The sequence below is a fragment of the Leptodactylus fuscus genome, chromosome 1, assembly GCF_031893055.1.
Source record: "Leptodactylus fuscus isolate aLepFus1 chromosome 1, aLepFus1.hap2, whole genome shotgun sequence".
In the NCBI taxonomy this organism is placed as follows: Eukaryota; Metazoa; Chordata; class Amphibia; order Anura; family Leptodactylidae; genus Leptodactylus; species Leptodactylus fuscus.
Window position 1 is genome coordinate 47,485,650 of NC_134265.1, and position 19,171 is coordinate 47,504,820.

A 19,171-nucleotide genomic window follows, 5' to 3' on the forward strand; every position below is an offset into this window, starting at 1 on the left:
TTTCTAGCTGTCAAATCTAAAAGGTGTTGTACCCCCAAATACCTCTATAAGGCTCATGACCCTAGGCAGCGTGTTGCCCATATTGTCAGAAAAAGCTATAGATTGTCGCATATAAGGATACTTTTTCATTCAGTTCCTCATATTCAAACTGCCATAGATTCACATTTTGTCTAACCAGACAGGCAAGGGGCTCCATTGCCAGCTTCAAACCGTAGCGATGACAGAGGACACCCCTGTCTATTCCTCTTTCAAGGCCTAATTTCTCTACTGACTCACCCCTAGCTACTGCTGCTGCATATAGAAGCTGTACCCATTTCAAGAACTGAGGACCAACCCCTACTTTTCATAACACGCCCATAAATTTCCGCACTCCACACTATCAAAGGCTTTGACAGTACTAAAGGGCATTGTCAATGGAAACTCCAATTGCAAACCTGAGCACAGTATTAGAAGAAGACATTGAATCGATGGAAGTCTATAGTCTTGGACCATCAAAGATTTCCCGAATGGAAGACTCTGTAGACAGCTTAAAGGCCTTTAATATGTCTCATAGATGAATTTATTGGAAATCTGACCATTAGGTGACAATAAGTCCCAGAATGGCTTTTCCCTATCATGCACTATGCACACATTGGGACTAGCTCCTAAAGAAAACTTTACAATTATCCACAGGCCCTCCTTCATCTGAGGTCAAGACTATCATTTGGCCTCCATCAGACTTATGTTCCTAGACATAGCAGTTTCAACCGTACAAAAGAGTGCTTTGTTACACATAATTCCACCGGGAATGTTTTTGCCCCATAGTATACATTTTTTGTTTTTATATTAGTTTTTTCTTTTGCAGTGGGACCTATGGATGGTTGATGCCACTGTATGTCATCCTTCACAGGCCTTTGCCAGATGGGTATCTTGTGATGGAAGTTACCAAGAGCCCGACACTTATAAAAATCCTGCAAACGCATTCATACCACAGTCTGCATACGTATACACATACTGCAACTACCCCATTTGTTTCTTTTAAGACCTCCTTTCGGCACACATTTGGGTACATTTTTGGTAGTTATTAGTTTACTATTTACATAAAGTTCCAAACATATATTGCCAGTCTTTATTGTCTATTCTAGGAACCTGTATGGAGGGGACAAAACATAGTTTGCATTCGTGGAATATAAAATGAGTCTAATTAATTAAAACAATGAAAGCCATCGAATTGTGCCCAAATGTCACACAGCTTTCTGGGAAGTACAGCCACAGACTGTAAAAACAAATGTTTCCCTTTAAGCTTAATGTTAGACACATGAGTGCCAACTGGAGCCATGACAAAAGGACAGGTTCTTCCAGACACAGTATTTGCTTAACATCCAAAAAAATTATACTTAATGCTCACATTAGAAAAAGAGAAATAGAAAAATATTGTAATTGAAGGACATAAGATGATGTATCTAGGGGTACAGGTGCCACATTCTGCAGATCTTACATACATTCAAACAACAGGGTTATTTCCAACGTGGCATCAAATGACAGTCATTGAGAGATGTAAGTGGCGCTGATGGGACGTGGCCAGCTGCCCCACTAAAGTGCAAGAGGATCCTTTGGAGGAGACAGATTCTGACATATCAACAGGCCCAAAGGTTCATTAGAAGACAAACAGAGTGAACACTTGTTTGACCTACAGCTGTACCTAACAAACCTCTCATAGACATGCTTGCTTTGTTTCGATGAGTGTACATGTGTTTCAACGGCAGTAAGAGCCTCTAGATAGTGGGTCGTCATCCCCAAAAACAAAAGAATCAGCTCTGGAATTCAACATGCCCAATACTTTATCATCTAACATAACCAGGCGGTAAATCAGGAGGCTCCCATACACAATAAATCAGAGATTCTCATACCTCACCCATCAATCTGTTGTGATGCCTGGGCCTTAGGGGGCGTTCACAGTACCGTCAGTGTCCGACAGATAGTGTCTGCTCCTAGTGTCCGTTCAAAATCTTGCACGGACATTAGGAGCAGACACTAGCTGTGTCCGTGACACTTGTCATTCATTTAAATGCAGATCGGGTGTGTTCTTTTGCACTCCGTGCCCTTCCTTCACTGTCCGCATGTAAAGATGTCCGACTTTTCAAGTGGACAGAAAAAACCTACATGTCGTGTTTTTCTGTCCGCGTGAAAAGTCGGACATCTTTACAAGCGGACAGTGAAGGAAGGGCACGGAGTGCAAAAGAACACACCCGATCTGCATTTAAATGAATGACAAGTGTCACGGACACAGCTAGTGTCCGCTCCTAGTGTCCGTGCAAGATTTTGAATGGACACTAGGAGCGGACACTACCTGTTGGACACTAACGGTAGTGTGAACACCCCCTTACTAGAAAATAAATACTACCATGGACTTCCAAACAAATGCCACTGTGCTGTACACATAATACTCTAATCAGTGGCAACCACAGTACAGTACACATCATATCTGTAGCACCAGTATCCAGCAGAAAATACCTTCCAGAAGAGCCAAACACCACAGCGCAACTCAACATCGCACCCCAGCAACTGCAAACAAATACCACTGCTCAGCACAAAATACCTAAGGAGACGTGCCGAACACTACAGTCCATCAATGGTACAGCGCTGCACTTGCTCTAAAAATTTTATGGGTTTTACAAATAACTTTATTGATAGGTCCTATGTACTCAGTAGTGATAACAATGTTCTGTATAGATTGGTGGAGAGCCCTGATTCCCCAAATGGCCCAAGGTCCATCTGACTCTTTATGGGGGTAACATTATAATAGATGGATGAATACTGTCAGAGGGCACCTTTTCTCCAGTGTGAAGTCCAAATGTCCAAATACACCTTGATAGTTAAGCCTAGGTTCACATCTGCGGAAACCACCAGGAATCGGACTTTTCTCTCCGCAAGTTTCAATATAAAAACGGTGGACATCCAAATGACCCCATTATAGTCTATGGGGTCTACTGATGTTCATGGGAAAATCCTCTCAGACCCGAATGACGGAGAGCTCAGTGCAGATGTGAACCTGGCCTAAGAAATGTCTTTATGAGACAACCTCTTTAAAGTTACGGAAACCCAACATATTGCTCCCCATGTAACAGCATGCCGCTCCTAAGTGCTATAGAGTATAAAAACGCTGAAATGTTATTACTTATTAAACTAGAACATCTGTTTGTAAGTCAAAGACTATTATTGAAGGCACAAATACAGCAACGTCAATACTTTGCCTACTGGTGGCTAGGCTGTAATGATAGCTTATTGTATCTGTAGTACTAGTGCACCGTATAACAAATACAATACCTTCTCAGAAGCCTTAGTAATTACAGCTTATTTTTATTCTGCTTCCTACCGCAGCATGTCAAGGCTGTAGGATTTGGAAGGTGAAGCCATTGCACATTTTAAAACTATGCGAATCATACTGAAATGCCAAGTGAAGTCTGAATATTTGTGAATTACACCACACGACTAGTAAAAACATTGTGTTCCCTGAGCAGTATGATGCTGCTTCGGTATGTGTGACTTAGCGGTAGAGGAAAAATACAGAGGAATCGACAACAACAAGATGTCATGATTCCACTTGGGTACAAAACAGAATGCCCCAATAATGACAGCATACAGTGTCGCGTAGAAATCAGCACTACTTCACTAAGGAAATAGACTTCATCCGCCTTACAAGTAAAACCTTCCAAAACCAATCTTCTTTATTTTTTCCAGTGTTTATACCCCCCTGGAAATGAGAGAACGGAATAATGCCAGCAAAAATAACACTTAAATATAGAAAAGAGGTGACTGAAGGTTATTCAGCACCACTGGTGGAAACATGAACTAAACCATCACATCCATGAAGTCAGGACACAGGCATGAACAAATATGCCAAGCCTGAATCAACGGTCCTTCGAATAGATTCAACAAATTTTTCAGATTCACTTTTTTGGCAAATTTTGTAGGCAATAATTTGCTAACTGAAGTACGGATTGTTTGGGTTGGATTGATTATGTTGCTTACCTTTAATCTTTAGGTAACTTAGTCCAAGATAGAACAAAGTCAAAGGGGGATGTATATGAAGACTAGCGTTTTTATATCTCCTCATCCCCGGAAGAGGGCGAGGAGACGGCCGATGTAGTTTTCAGGCATCGTTCACCACAATTTTTTTTTTTTTTATTAAAGGGAGACTTCCATCAGTCTCATGTTACCTGAAGTACAGGTCTCTATCTATATGCAATTAGGGGAGAATCTAAAATGGAGTCACCGAATGGACACAGAATTTCAGAGTAAAACTTAAGTTTTCTGCAATGATGGATGGTCAGAAATTTACGCTACCTTTGGATCAGGAAACTGAAGACAGGTTCCATTTAAGCGGAGTTGGATTAGAACTCCAGAATACACAAGGATCCTTGAGTGACACCCGACATTGACACAGTAAAGGTCCAGTAGGACCAATCCCATACTTTACTATCTCAAACCTTGCTGATATGTCCTGCATGTGCAACGATAACAGAGAAGTGTAGGATGCCTTTAAAAATTAACATGTTCTGTGTATATATAGAGGGTGACCCTCAAAATAATTTCCATTAACCCATGCAACTCTATTCCAACTCTTAACTTTAATTTCAGTGACTTCTTTTAATGAAAAAGTTACCATGTACATAAGGTAAGTTGGAATACATCCAATCAATTGTACGTCAGATGGTTGGTACAAATGGTAGACATAGGCTAGGTTCACATCTGTTCCAGAGTCTCCATTGGAGACTTCGTCGTAGAAACTGCCGAAATTCAGAGGAGAGAAAAGTCCTGCACAGAAGACTTTACTCTCCTCTGGTTTCAGTGTAAAAATTGTAGAAACTCCAATGGACACCTGGTGTACTCCATTGTGGTCCATGGGTGTACATGGGTAACTGCTGGTTTTAGCAGTCCGGGACTCCGTCGTCTCTACAAAAGTGTAGTTTCAGCCGACTACAGCCAGGTCTTATGACTAACCATGGCTGGAGTCAGAGTCAGACTGGGGAAAAATAGAGGACTTGGAGTCAGGGTTTGGCATACCAACTCCAGAGCCCACCAATTAAATTCAACCTGAGAGATTTTTTGGCAGATATTGGTCTGCCATCAGTCATCATGGGGTGTTGCTCAATTTCCAAATAATCAATATCAGCCTTTTTTTGTTAACTTATCTTATGTGTATGGGCTTTAGCTTAAGAATCATCAGAAACTATCACTACAAAGACACCGTATTGACAAGAGAATGGTAATACCCAGCAAGCAATTTATTCCTACATTTCCAGGAATGGCACAAGACAGAATACTAGGAAAATGTGGTATATTGTTATTTCATGTGGAATGCAAGTATTTACTAATCCCGACATGTCAGGAGAACAGATGGAGACTTTTGATAAAACAGAAAAGCAGATACGCAAGCATTAGACACATACAGAGGTGCGACATACGATTAGACCGAGGGTTTCCATGAAGCCACTGGGGTTAGTAGAGCCACGGAGCGCCATGTACTAGAGTTTTACAGCTGCTAGCAAGATTTTTCATTTCCTGCCTTTTACAGTCTGCATTAGGAGTTTTCTAAATTAATAAACATTGTTTTGTAAGAATGCGCGGCTTTCTAATACCGAAAAGTGGCCTGGAGGAGGAAAGTAATTTTCATGTATGAAGAGCAGTCAGGGAACAGGAGAAAGGAATTAGTTTACCCTGGAGAGGTAGGAGACCTTTTTTTTTTTACAAAGAGCAGAATCAGCAAAGAGTTACGTCTTAAAATTATTAAAGGGATGATGGATGCTGACACTGAGCATAAACGGTCGGGGAAAAACAGCAGGTTTAAGAATCACATTAGTCATGCACAGACCATCAGGTTCTTGTATGGTTAATTCTAGCATTCATCATGAGTGGGGCTCCGAAATCCCTATCAGGAGGCGGATCACAGCTCCTACATGATTTTATATGAGAACATAGTGTTTTTTACTTTTCAATGACTAAGTGGTGCCATGTTGTTGTGGCCCAGGATATAAACTGGGTAAAAGAGAGGCTGCCCATTCTCATGTAGCAGCTCCTATAATATCCAATACTGGTCTAAATAGCTAGGTAGGCAAAATTGTCATAGTCTAGAGGTTCCTATTAAAATGCTAAAAGGGTTAGCCAGGACTTTAAGGGTGAGTTCACAGGGGTATTTTGGTCAGGATTTTGAGGCCTTATCCACCTCAAAATCCTGACCAAAAAGACAGCTCCCATTGAAATTAATGGGAGCCGGTCAGTTCTTTTTTTCCAGGAGCGGATTGTTCTGACTCCTGGAAAAAAGAACGGACATGCTCATTCTTCAGGCGGAGTTGCCTCGCAAATCCACCTTAAGACACTCCCTCCTCCTGACTAGGCCCATTCATTTGGGCCTAAACTGGAGCGGAGTGCGCGACTGAATGCCGATGCACTGCACCAGCATCCAGTCGCAGCTACCCGTATTATGGACCCCCATGTGAACCCGGCCTAATACTCATGACCACTCGCTCCTTAAGATATGATATCAATATAAAAACACTTGAGACATATCAAAAGTGGCTTTACAACAAGCATCCCCATTAGAAATTTTATGCTCTGGTCTATAAGAAAAGTAGATTTTTTGCAAACAATCCCACAAGATTGTGCACTTTCAACCATGATCATTTGAAAGAGATCCCTTTTTCCTATATTGATCAATTGGTTGGGTTTAGAAACCCTGATTCTTGCTCTGATCAACTGGAACAAGGAGCTACTGTACAGGACAGGGCCTGAACTAGATCTGTTCCTATTCAAGTATTAGGCACAGAGCAGCAGCCCTGTTCACTGTGTAGCGTTGATGTAGGTATACTGTGCTTATTACTTGTATAAGAGATGAGCTGGTTCTGGGCCTATCCTGTGCAGTAGCTTGTCCGATCAATAAGTGTCTGACACAAGAACTGCGTATGATCAGTTGATATGGCCATATCCTGGTGTTAGATCCTCGCTAATCTGATGCAAACTATGAAACTATTAGAAATTTGAATAAAATAAATAATAATAATAAAAGAATAATTTTATACATTTTAAGACACATCATGATGCATTAAGCACAGCCAAAAGTAATTTTATACTGGTAAGTATAGCTCAGTATTCTCAAAATCATTCAGAAGGGTAGACTATGGTTCTACAGCATAACATGCCAGACCTCAAGCACACAAATAAACATTCAGCAACCTCTAAAGGGTCCGGATATTTTGGGTGGCGCAATCACAAAAAGCCACTAAACTAAATATGATAAAGGGTAACAATAAATAAGTACAATACTGGTCTTTGCTTATAACCTCTGCGCCAGGGCCTGTCTGCCTTATTTCCTGATCACAACCATTTAAGTGTGTGGGTTCCTGAAGACCAGCAAAGGTTTTGCCAAAGTCTATTTGGACTCATAGCACAACCATTAGGGTAGCAAACTAATGATATAGTATATGTGCATTATAAAACACTACACAAACATCAACATGCATACATTAATATACTAGACTGGGCTGATCCCCTGGAGGTGCTGCACAGAAAGGGTCACAGCAGACTCTACCTGCTCAGGAGGCTGAGGGCTTTCGGAGTCCAGGGGCTACTTCTTAGGGCCTTTTTCAACTCTGTGGTTGCTTCAGCCATCTTTTTCGGTGTGGCCTGCTGGGGGAGCAGTATATCAACCAGGGACAGAAATAGACTTGACAGGCTGATCAGAAGGGCCAGCTCTGTCCTGGGGAGCCCCCTGGACCCAGTACAGGTGGTGGGTGACAGAAGGATACTATCCGTGGTGAGCTCCATGCTGGAGAACAAATCCCACCCCATGTATGGGACCCTGATGGGACTTGGCAGCACTGTAAGTGACCGTCTGCTTCACCCCAAGTGTGAGAAGGAGCGCTATCGCAAGTCCTTCCTTCCAACAGTGATCAGGCTGTATAATCTACATCAGACCAAGCGAAGATCACTCCGCACAGAGAACTAATGATTATGGTTATGACTCTTCCTTCTTTCTCTTCTGTACCTTAGCTGCTATGGACTCCTAGTATATCTTCTCTTCTGAGCTTATGTGTGTCTACTTCCGTATTATATTACTGTGTATTATCCTGTATCTGTATTACTATGCTGCTGTAACACTGAAATTTCCCCACTGTGGGACTATTAAAGGATTATCTTATCTTATCTATAATGTGCACTTCTTATGTTTTTAGATAGACATATCGATAGATTTTTATACATATTTTTATTACTTCCACACTGATGCCTATATTGGAATAAAAGGAAACCCCGGGCGGAGACACCTATTAAACTAATAGGACAAAGTTAAAATTATCTGGAAATGGCTCGGATGGCGATATAAAGTCGCTGCCAATCACTGGCTGAGCTTGGTCCCAACTTTACGCAGCAGATGGCTAAGTGGTCATTTCCTGTCTATATAGAGGAACCAACGAGAAGAGACTGGAAAAGGACCCAAAAAGTGTCTCAAAGGGAACTGCAAAGGATTTTTTTCCTTTCATAATGCTTTTCTCAGGATCTTGTAAATAATGTTCATCAGCCAGACAACCTTTCAAGGCCGGGGTTCCATGGGCCGTAAACATCGCGATTTACCCGCCCTGGGAGAAATCGTGGAGTTTTAGAGTATAGGCAAAGTGGATGGGATTCCAGCGAATCCCATGCCCACTTTGCGGTAAAAACGCTGTACAGATACGCCACAAGTTCAAAAACCTATGGAAACGCCGGCGGTTTCCCCATAGTTATAATTGTAACAGAAAGCCTGCGGAGGAAAACTCTAAACTGTTTAGAGCGCTAAGGGAAGAACCGCGATGCTTTGCCACCAGGCCTGCACCTGAAAGAGGTTTTCTAGGACTATAAAACCAAGGTCCACTTCCTCCTAGGAAGTAACATCACATCATGTGAAGAATAGTCATGTGACCAATGGACATGATATCACTTCCTGTGAAGAGGAAGTCAACCTCAATAGTATAGTCATAGATAAACCAGTTGAGGTTTATGAGGTTGATTATTTTTCCACTTTCCCCTATTTCTTTGTCCATTTTAGTAAATTCATATATCCCCATAAAACAAGTCTGGAGCATCTTTTCTTACAACTGTATTTTGCGTTGTTCCTTTTTTGACCTTGTGGAAGCTATAGAAGAAAAAGACATTGGGGTGTGATTGGGACATTCATTCGCTACGAGACTGTGTAGGCACAACCCTTTTGACAAGACAAGTGGTAAAACCCAGCCAATGCATCCATATATTTCTAGGAGGAATAACAGAGGAACGGCAGAACATATCATTTTAAGAAAAGGTGCCCTAAAAGTATTATTTTTTGGGAGAATATTAGTTTTTCACTAACTACCACCCGCTTTTTTCAGACATGGTTTTGCTCCACAAAATCATTACAAGAAAGTCCCTATTTTAGGCAGGCTCGGAGTCAGGTGTAAAAACAGCAATGCTGCAGGATAAATATAACCGTACCTATCAATCAAAGAGTAGACTGTAACTAAGCAACGTTGACAGGAAGTGTTCTGTTTACTTACATCAGTGTTACATGATCGGTAGCGCTTCCTTTCCCCCAGGCAGTATTTTCCTCCTCCTGATGGTCTGTAAAAAGGCACTGTGCTTTACTTATGTAAGTCAAGTATTTTCATTGCGCTGATAGTCACACATCACAACATGGAAGCAACTCTGGGTTTTAGTTTTAGTTTATAAACGCCAATTTCTAGAAGTAGCGAAAATTACAATTTGACCTTTCCTTATTAAATCTTTTCATTACCTTTGAGCCCTGATGGGGATAAAAGGGAAATAGGATCCGGCTAGAAGATACAGAGATAGACAAAACACGTATAGTGACCTCACTGCCTCTTGGTGATATCTGGCGTAATACTACTCTAATTCAATTGGTATGGTACTTGGCGTATGGTACTAAGGGTGACAGGGGACCAATACTGATTGCTTTAACCGTTCTCGGGGAACACAATATTATGATGTTTTATTACAGAGTGCCATAGGCAACTTCTCACTGACAACTAAGGGAACTAGATGTGACCAATGTATGCAAAATACGTAGACAGGGGAACAAATTTACTATTGAAAATGCACCCTGTGTTTTGTTTGTACTGTTTTAGACACTTTCTGACAATTGCGGCACCTTGTACATCAGGCGATGGGGTTTACAAAATGGGATGGGGCTTGTCAGGGAATAGGCTGTAACGAAAGATGCAAACAATGCATCAAAAATGCACAATTTTGGTAAATTTTCAATGGAAACTAAGCCAACTCATAGGAGGTGTAAACTTATACTAGACAGTCTAAAGAGACACCAGATTTATCATCCAACAACCCTGTGATTTTATAAACTTTCTGGCCTATGGTTGTACTGTATAAAATTTATTCGCTACACTTTATACCAATAAGTATTTGGACACTCATGCAAATGAAAATATCTGTAGTATCACGCCTTCCGCCGTTAAATATTGTGTAGGAAACAGCATTGACATTAGTCACATGCAAGATGCCACAAAGTGCAGTTGTCCGATTTCGAGAAAGGGGTAATTGTGGGGTATCACAAAAACGGTTGATCCTTTAGGGACACTGCAAGTGAACTGAATTACCCAAAATCGACAGGGGCCTATAGGATTACTAAGTGGAAGGTGAACGGTGATTGTCGGAATGTGCCCCGAGTCGGCAGACCCCTGAAACTGGGAGATAGAGACCGATGAGTGCTGGCCAAAAAATTCGGAAAAACTGCTTGCAACTTTTGGCTCACATACACCAGGAGTTTCACCAGGCATCCGGGAGTATTGTGTCACTCAATACCATTCATAAGGAAGCATCTGCTGGGGTCTACCAACTATTGAATATGGGTCCAAATAGTTATTGGTAGACAGTGTATTAGTAAATCTAACCCATAGCATTAAGTTGTTAAAATAATTTGCTACCTATAAAACACCCAATAAACACCGACCCCCAACCTATCTCAATTTAAAGGTTTTCAGGGATGTTAAACCAACTAGTAGCATTAAATTAGATTACTGTAAGGAATTATATAAAACTTGGTGCCTTAAAAAGGGAACTGTCAGGCTCCAGCATTCGTAGCATCAAGTAACTACTTTCCAATGGCGCCCCTCATTAAGTTTTATGTAGGTGCAATATCAAGTTATAAGCGTTTAGCTTTAAATTTGTACATATACAAATTTACTTTAACTACTTTATTTTTTTAAAGTAGTCATCTCGTGACATTTATCTCAAGATATGTTGAGACGTTAAGCCAATAAAAAAGGTGAAGAATCACATCTGTATGTAGAAATCATGATTCACCTCGGCAACAAATAACTTGATTGGTTCAAAAATATTGACCACAGTGATCACAACTCTCAAAAAGTGGAGGAGTTACCCTGAGCAGCCAATCAGAGTTCAGACTCCACTTGAAAAGTGAATCTGATAAGTTGCGACAAGCAACCAGGTCCCTTTTGATACATGACATCCAATGTGTAACTTTTTGTATACTCACATAATTAACTTTTTGTTTAATACTAAATGAACAAAGAAACAGTCAAATTATAAAACGTACAAAACAAATATCGACATAAAACAGGATACAAATGTTTCTTTAGGTTGGCTCAGGCTTACTTTAGCTACTTACGCTGGACTGTCACAGTGTCTTATGGATGACGAGACTCCTCCGCCACAGGTTCTGGTGCACTCTCCCCATACAGACCAAGGACCCCAGTCGCCATCGATACTTTTAGGCCAGGTTCCAAAAGTTACACATTCACCTTGGTAACACCACTAGAAATAAATGGGACAGAGAGAATGTGAGAATAAGTATAAGAAAAATACGCTCCAGTACGTGAACATTTCTTACAGTGCCAATACTTATATAACACACATTACAATATTATAAAAGAGTGATAGGTTTTATATCTTTATGCTTATATAAGAAGTGAATATATTGAAGATGTCTAGTAGTTGGACACCCAATGGACCTCATAATAAGTCAACCAAGTCTGTCAGACTCCATGTGTTACCACTATTTTAGTGGTTCGTCTCACCAATGTACTAGTCCTCCACCAGACCAGAACAACGGAGAGGAGATGTTCGTGTGAACCTAGATTAAGAGATGTTTCCCTGTTGATCAGAAAGTGTCCTCCTCCTTGGACCTCTCATGATCAGCTACAAAGTATGGAAATCTAACAGTACGTGTTCATTTTCCCTGCAGTGCCACCACTGGAGAAATTAAGCACTACACAGTGTTCATTCAAATCAATATGTTATCTCTATAATGCATGATCGGACTGGTCCTCCATAGCAACATACACTCTATGAAGCTGCTCTGCTCTAAGAGATGAGGACCCTGATAACTGGACCCTCCTTTAATATCTCAGAATTGAATATGTGCTTTCTGAACTAAATAACCTCCTGCCTAAAACTTTTGGTACGGCGTATCGTGCTGTTCGGCGTTCTAATCCAATTTTTCTGGTTTTACAGTAAATTAAATATATTTTTAACATCATGCTGACTCTACATTTTCTGGCATCTCTAGATTTTCCAAACCAATTTTCTCTGTTGACTCAGTTTAATTGGATTTGTTACAATCTGTCAATGGTTTGTTTACAGAAAACTCCTTTTTTTAGAAAGTAAAACAGGGGACCAAGTGTGGTGCCAATTAATTGAGCAAATAAGTCTTACAGGCCGAGTCAGGTGCTGCGAGACATCACTGCATCAGCAGTCTATAGTATGTGAGTGCAACAACTGGACTGGCTAAGAGTGCCGATTGTATAGCTTCTGAGGATTACACTTCCTTTTATGATCTACTCAAGAGTGTGGGGGTCAATCTACCAAGCCCTATAATCAAGCAGACTTGAGTCATAAAGTCACAAAATAAGGCTTTGCTTCTTTTGGTTTTATCTGCACAAAAATTAGCAAATTTTTGCAAAATTTGGTGCAAGTTGCATTTTACTGGTCTACATTTCCCAGGCAAGTAACAACAAAAACATAAAAGATATAGAACATAAAATACGAGATGCAATATTCACTTTGAGTCGGAGAAAACAACCACCATTACACCAAGAAAATCGCCAATATGGAGGACTTGCACACTTACACAGTTCCCCTTTCAAGTACCAGGGTGCAAATTTTAGTTGGTTATTTCACATCAAAAACTAGAAGTATCAAAAGGGGTCGCCCAAGACTGTATATTAATGGCCTATCTGGTTCCGTATACTGAGCTCTGAGCGGCTGATCACATAGGTGGCCAATAGGGTTGAGCCGATCTTGAGACTTCAAGATCGATTTTAAAATCCGATTTCCGATCATTTTCCAGCCGATCTCAATCCCGATCTCGATCGTGAAATTTGCTCGATCACCGATCGGAATCCGATCTTTTCCGATCCCGATCCTCAACCCTAGTCAATGCTTTTCTATGGGAAAAGTCACATTTGGGGTTGAGTCGATCTTGAGATAACCTCCGATCTCGATCCCACTGGAAAAGATAGGGTCGGAATTCTGTTCGCGATCGTGAAATTTACTCGATCGCCAATCAGAATCCGATCTTTTCCGATCCCAATCGCTCAACCCTAGTGGCCAAGTCTTGGACCTCAACGTCCAATGTATGGAGCCAAAATCATATGACTCTCTACACTGAGTAGAGACTGTAATGCTCTATTGCAGCACAATTTTAGGGATTTATGAATAGTATTCTTGGGTGTGCATATAAATCATCATTGAAAAATAAAAATGCTAACACAATAAGAACAGTCAGTAACAGATATAGAAACTTAGTGGCCTGGGACATGTATTCTCGTGGTTTTCCCAAAATCCAGAGCCTTAGATAGGGCAGGGTGAGAATGGATTACAGTTTGCTGACCATTAAGCCCCATGGCCCCAAGTTGTAAAATAGGAGAAATAAAAACAGCCAAAAAAACACCAACAAAAATAAGTCAAAAGTGAAATATTATACTATTAGAAATACAATGGAATGAGTTGTCTACCATTACTATGTCGGTCATGCGTCAGATACACCAATGATCCCTGTAATATACCCAGACAAGATAGGGATGTAGTTACACATTCTGCCCACAGCTTTGGATACATCTTGCTCACTGCTGGTTGCATGAAAGACTCTTTGTAATTCAGCTCACTGCCAAGCGAATAACAGCCGCTTGGGTGTTCTAAGAGTTTTTGTGGTTGTATAATGAATGATGAAACGAAAGAGAGCACTTTTCATGTCCTCCCAACAATCAACTCTGTAGGATAACCCCATCCCCTGAAAAAAAAAGGGGATGCTTCCAGGAGGCATGAGACTGCTACAGAGAGCCGGAATGGTCTCACCAGGTCACATACAGTAGCACAACATCCATGCAATTGGTTATGTGTGAATGAAATTACGTCAGCCTAGAATGCACAGTGAAGAAATGAAGAGGAAACAAGCGGAGATCGAGGGTGAGAGCCGGTCAATGGGATCATGGCCAGATTCCCAGATGAGGCAGCTAAAAGATGCTAGCAAGAGAAAAGCCGCCATTCATAAAACACAGAACAAAGTAAGTATAGCAGCAAAATACACAGCACAGATTCACAGAAGGGAAAGACCTGAGGAAATTTCTGATGAATCACAATATGGACAAGATGGGAATGTGGTTTTCGCCTTTTCTGCTACAGCAGTAATAAGGACCTAGAAGAATTATTACAACAGGTTCATTTTAGGACCTCGCTCAGTTCATACACTACTTAACATAGCAGTAACTAATAAAAAGCGACATTCATGGAAATCCAGACCAGTAGGTTCTGTCGTAATGAACTAACCTCACACAAGGAATTACATAGTGCAGAAACTGCCCACAATTGGTGGAGAAAATTGTATATTCTCAAAACCGACTTTTTTCTACATTTCTAGTGTTTTCCATACTGATGACCTATCCACAGGACAGAATATCAGCATCAGATAGGTGGGGATCCAATAACTCAATCTACGGGGTATAATTGTAGATAGATGTCCAACCACTAAGAGCCCAATGATCACGAGAATGGGAGAGATTTTCCCTCCATTTTATATGAAGTTGTGGTCTTTTGAGGTCTGTCGAGGTACTAGTTCTCAATGAGGAGACCCAGCAGGTATATGAAGACTTACAGGGAATACTCAATGGGGAAAAAGAAGACTCCCCCATAGGAAAGAGACCTAAAACTATACAGTCTCCTTCTTCTGGACCAATTTGCATAGACCATTAAAAAAATTGAGATGGATCTGTCTAATGATGGACAACAGCAGGTAACAAAGGACTATGAACTATAATGGAGGGTATCCATCATTTTCTCCTTGAGCCGGCAGGACTTTTTAGTCCACAATTGTAGAGGGACTCTGCGCCTCCAAACTGAGACTCCAGTGTAGATGCATAACCTAATACTATAAAGCACAATTTTGGAGAGCGAAGCTATATAGCTACCAAGCTCCAACATCCAATCATTAAAACACTGGAACATAGACTATGGGGCACTGTGGTCCCTTTAAACATTCTATGCAGCCCCCCCCCCCCGCCCCAGGTTCACAGCTGGATCACTGCTGAGATTTTCGATGTTGTTCCATATTGCATAACAGTATGCTGCTTCCTACATTCAGCATAGCTCAGCATAAAACTGACAATGATATATAGAAAAAGTCGATGACTAATCAAATATTTGTACGACTGAACAAAACACCCGTCACTATATTAAAGATAAAACACGAGCACCTTAGTGTCTGATATACAATACACAATGGCAGATATTATTTATCAGCGCTAGCTCCGAATCTCTGAGCAAACGTATAAATAAGAATGTTTTATGTCCTCCTTAAAAGGCTTTTGTTACATGCGGTAGGGAGTCACTCTCAAGCTAGACTTCTCATTTTTAGGCATGCGAGCTTAAATATATTTCATCACCCAATTCAAGATGTAAGCTGCCAGTGACAAATGCAAACCCGGATTAAACCCTTCCAAATCTGATAGCTGCTTATGTTAACCTAAACTATAAATGACCCGTAGTTACCAACTGAAACCAAAGAGAGTTACTCTAGATTTGTAGAATGTTTGATGGATGAAGCAATGTTCAAAGCCTTGATCTAAATGGTCGGTAAAATTAATAATAAATAAATAAATAAAATCATGACCAATTACACAAATAAGTATAAAATACAACAGATAAAAACAAGCCGGCTAATCTAAAACCATGTAATAAAATCTTCGTACTTTTCCAGATACATACAGATTATTGAAGCCTTTATTGACCAGCGTTCATTAAAGTGTTCCTCTAAATTCTAAAACTTTACATGATCCTTAAAGGGGTTTTCCCATCTCAGTGTTTCAGCAGTCTGCCTGCAGTCTGTTCTTCTCACTTCCTGTATTTCTCTCCCCCTCCCCCTCTTGTTGAACGGGCCTGGGAAGTCTCACAACACTTACACAGATCAGATAATATGCATATGCTTGTACAGAATGGACTCAGTGTTATCTGTGTGTTTACATAGAGAGATAACAGTCTTGGCTTTATCAGCAAACCACAAATGCCCTGAGCTGATTGCCCTACCATCACTGAGTAAGGGACATCACTTGTCCTATCTCACAGGTCTGTGGTTATAGCAGTGCTGTGTAAATAATAGGAGGAATACATTAACATAGCAGGCAAACAAAGCAGAATTTCTTACGCAATATAGTTAGCTAGCGTCTTCAATTTACACAAGCTACCAGTATAGATAGGATTCTTGAGCTGAGACAACCCCTTTAAGTTTCTTCCCAACACCCTTGTACACTGTGTAACAAGGAATCTCCTAAACAGGTTCTCAACACCCTTTAAAATAAGGCATGTGCCTAACCTGGGCAGCCCCCTCCCGATCCAGAGGGTCCATAGTAATCACATGGGTTCTGTCTATGGTAGCGACTGCACACCTTAAATGTAGGCATGCAAAAAATTATTTGTGCACAAAAAGTATAAGATTCCTTTAAAGGGAAACCTTTAAATGAAAAAAGCCATACTGCCCCTACGAACCTCCGGCAACTTTCATTTCCTTACTAGTCTCTGCACCATGACACCCTGACATGACAGACAATGGACCACTAGCATTGACCTGCAGGTAATTCAGAGAGTAGCAGGTGACTGGGATTGGAAAACTGAGGACCAATAAGGTGAAAATGGGTTATTTCATTATTTTATCTGCTTTCAAAATTTTTTATTTTAGCTGAACAATCCTTTAAATTATTGATTAAAAAAAAAACCTAACAAAATGTAGTCTATGGGCATGACCAGACAGTGATGCAACCAGGCACTACCACTGGGTACCACGATGGATATTGACTATGGCCGTGTGCATCCACTGCAATGTCTGGTCACGTCTTTAAGGTTAACTAGGGTCAAAATAAATGCTTACATAACATATCTACTCTTTAGGCCTAATTGGTAAACAGGTTTCATTTTAATTGCCAAAAATTCTTATAAAAACAGCAGAATGTCTCAAGCAAACTCTCGAGCTTTATTGTGCATATTATACCAGTTATCAAAACCACAAGGTATGTTGGTAGCCGACTGGAGTCCATCTGCTTTGTATCCAGGCAATCGCTTTGCATTTTATTGCAAGCCAAAAATTAACAAAAAAAAAAATTCAGTCTGCTGATAGAAATGTCTGTCTGAAATGGAGCAAAAATAGCAAATACATTTTATATACAAGATGTAAAGAAAGTCATGTGCAAAACTTTAAAAAACAGAAATGTTATTTTTTGGCAATTAACAAAATAAAGTGAATGAACAAAAGAGAAATCTAATCCCATTAATATATGGTGGGGCGCCCTTTGACAAAGACACAGGTCCATCAAGTCTAATCTACACTGTTGATCCAGAGGAAGGCAAAGAACCCAAAGAGGCTGATGCCAATTGCTTCATATCAGGGGAAAAAAATCCAAATGTGGCAATTAGTATAAAATCCAGGATCAACTTTTCTTTACCAAAAATCTGGAACATGTAACATCCGGGCCCCTCTGGCACATTGAACATCCAGGCCCCTCTGGCACATTGAACATCCAGGCCCCTCTGGCACATTGAACATCCGGGCCCCTCTGACACATTAAACATCCGGGTCCCCCTGGCACATTGAATGCACACATACAACATGCTATGGTGGTGAGTTCCATAGCCTCACTGCTCTTACAGTAAAGAATCCGCATCTATCTTGTTGGTGAAAGACGTAGAGGATGTCCCCCGGTCCCTGTTACCGACATGGGTGGAGAAGATCATTAGAAAGTTTTTTGTACTGTTCCTTCACGTATTTTGTTATTACATCTCCCTGTAGACGTCTTTTTTATTAAATTTGTTAATCTGTCCCTGTCTTCCAATCCACTCATTACTATAATAATCTTGGTCGCCATTTCTCTGCACTCTCTCTAGTTCAGTTATGTTTTTCTTGTATGACAGGGCCCAAAATTGTGAACAATAGCGGTCGTATTTGCAGACAATAGTTTATCTGCTGTATATTTGCAGACGGTTTTTGAAAGAACTCGGCAGGGAGGTTGTTCCCGCTATCTTGGAGAACTAAGCCCAGATCTTCTGTGTATGTAGGCTTGCTCCAATCCTTCTGTCATGTCATGTCATCCCAGACAGACTGGATAATGGTGAGATCAGGGTTCTGTTGGGGCCATGTCATCACTTCCAAGATTCTTACTCCAAAGGGCAAAGGTCACACCAAATACTGATGGGATTTAAATTTCTTTTTTAATTATTCACTTAATTTTGTTAATTACCAAAATAAACTATTAACACTTCTATTTTTGAAAGCATTCTTACTTTGCAAAAATTTTTCCCAACGCAGTACTATATATTGGAAAATAAGTAAAAATGCAACACTGGATCACAGCAAAAAAGAGAAACTCTACCACAAACTGTCTAAATCCAAATTGTAAAACACGAGCTCAGCGTCCTCTATAACTGTGTGTCGTAAATGGGCACACCTTGCTAACATACATAGTGTCTCAAGTCAGCATGGAAAAGACTTTTTACATGGAAGCCGGTCAGGCCTTCTGAATGAAACCATCAGCAAGGAATAACAGAGCGTGACAGCTACGCTAAAGCTTTCTCTCTCTTTGTTTTAGCACCAGGTCGAAAGTCAAAAAGTTATATAGTCTTTGTTGAAACCAGGCCAGCTAATATAGTCAGT

The 19,171-nt window shown here is 40.6% G+C and overlaps 1 protein-coding gene across 2 annotated transcripts in view; it reads right to left on the reverse strand.

Annotated features, from left to right (window-relative positions):
- The window catches only part of ADAMTS6 (ADAM metallopeptidase with thrombospondin type 1 motif 6), a 190,285-nt gene that overhangs the window by 45,508 nt on the left and 125,606 nt on the right, over positions 1 to 19,171 (reverse strand). For both annotated transcript variants that reach the window (XM_075269810.1, XM_075269809.1), the window contains exons 13-14: positions 11,648 to 11,793; positions 9,543 to 9,606 (exon numbers count right to left, since the gene is read on the reverse strand). In XM_075269810.1, coding sequence (XP_075125911.1) covers positions 9,543 to 9,606; positions 11,648 to 11,793 — 210 coding nt within the window. The remainder of the gene's footprint in view (positions 1 to 9,542; positions 9,607 to 11,647; positions 11,794 to 19,171) is intronic.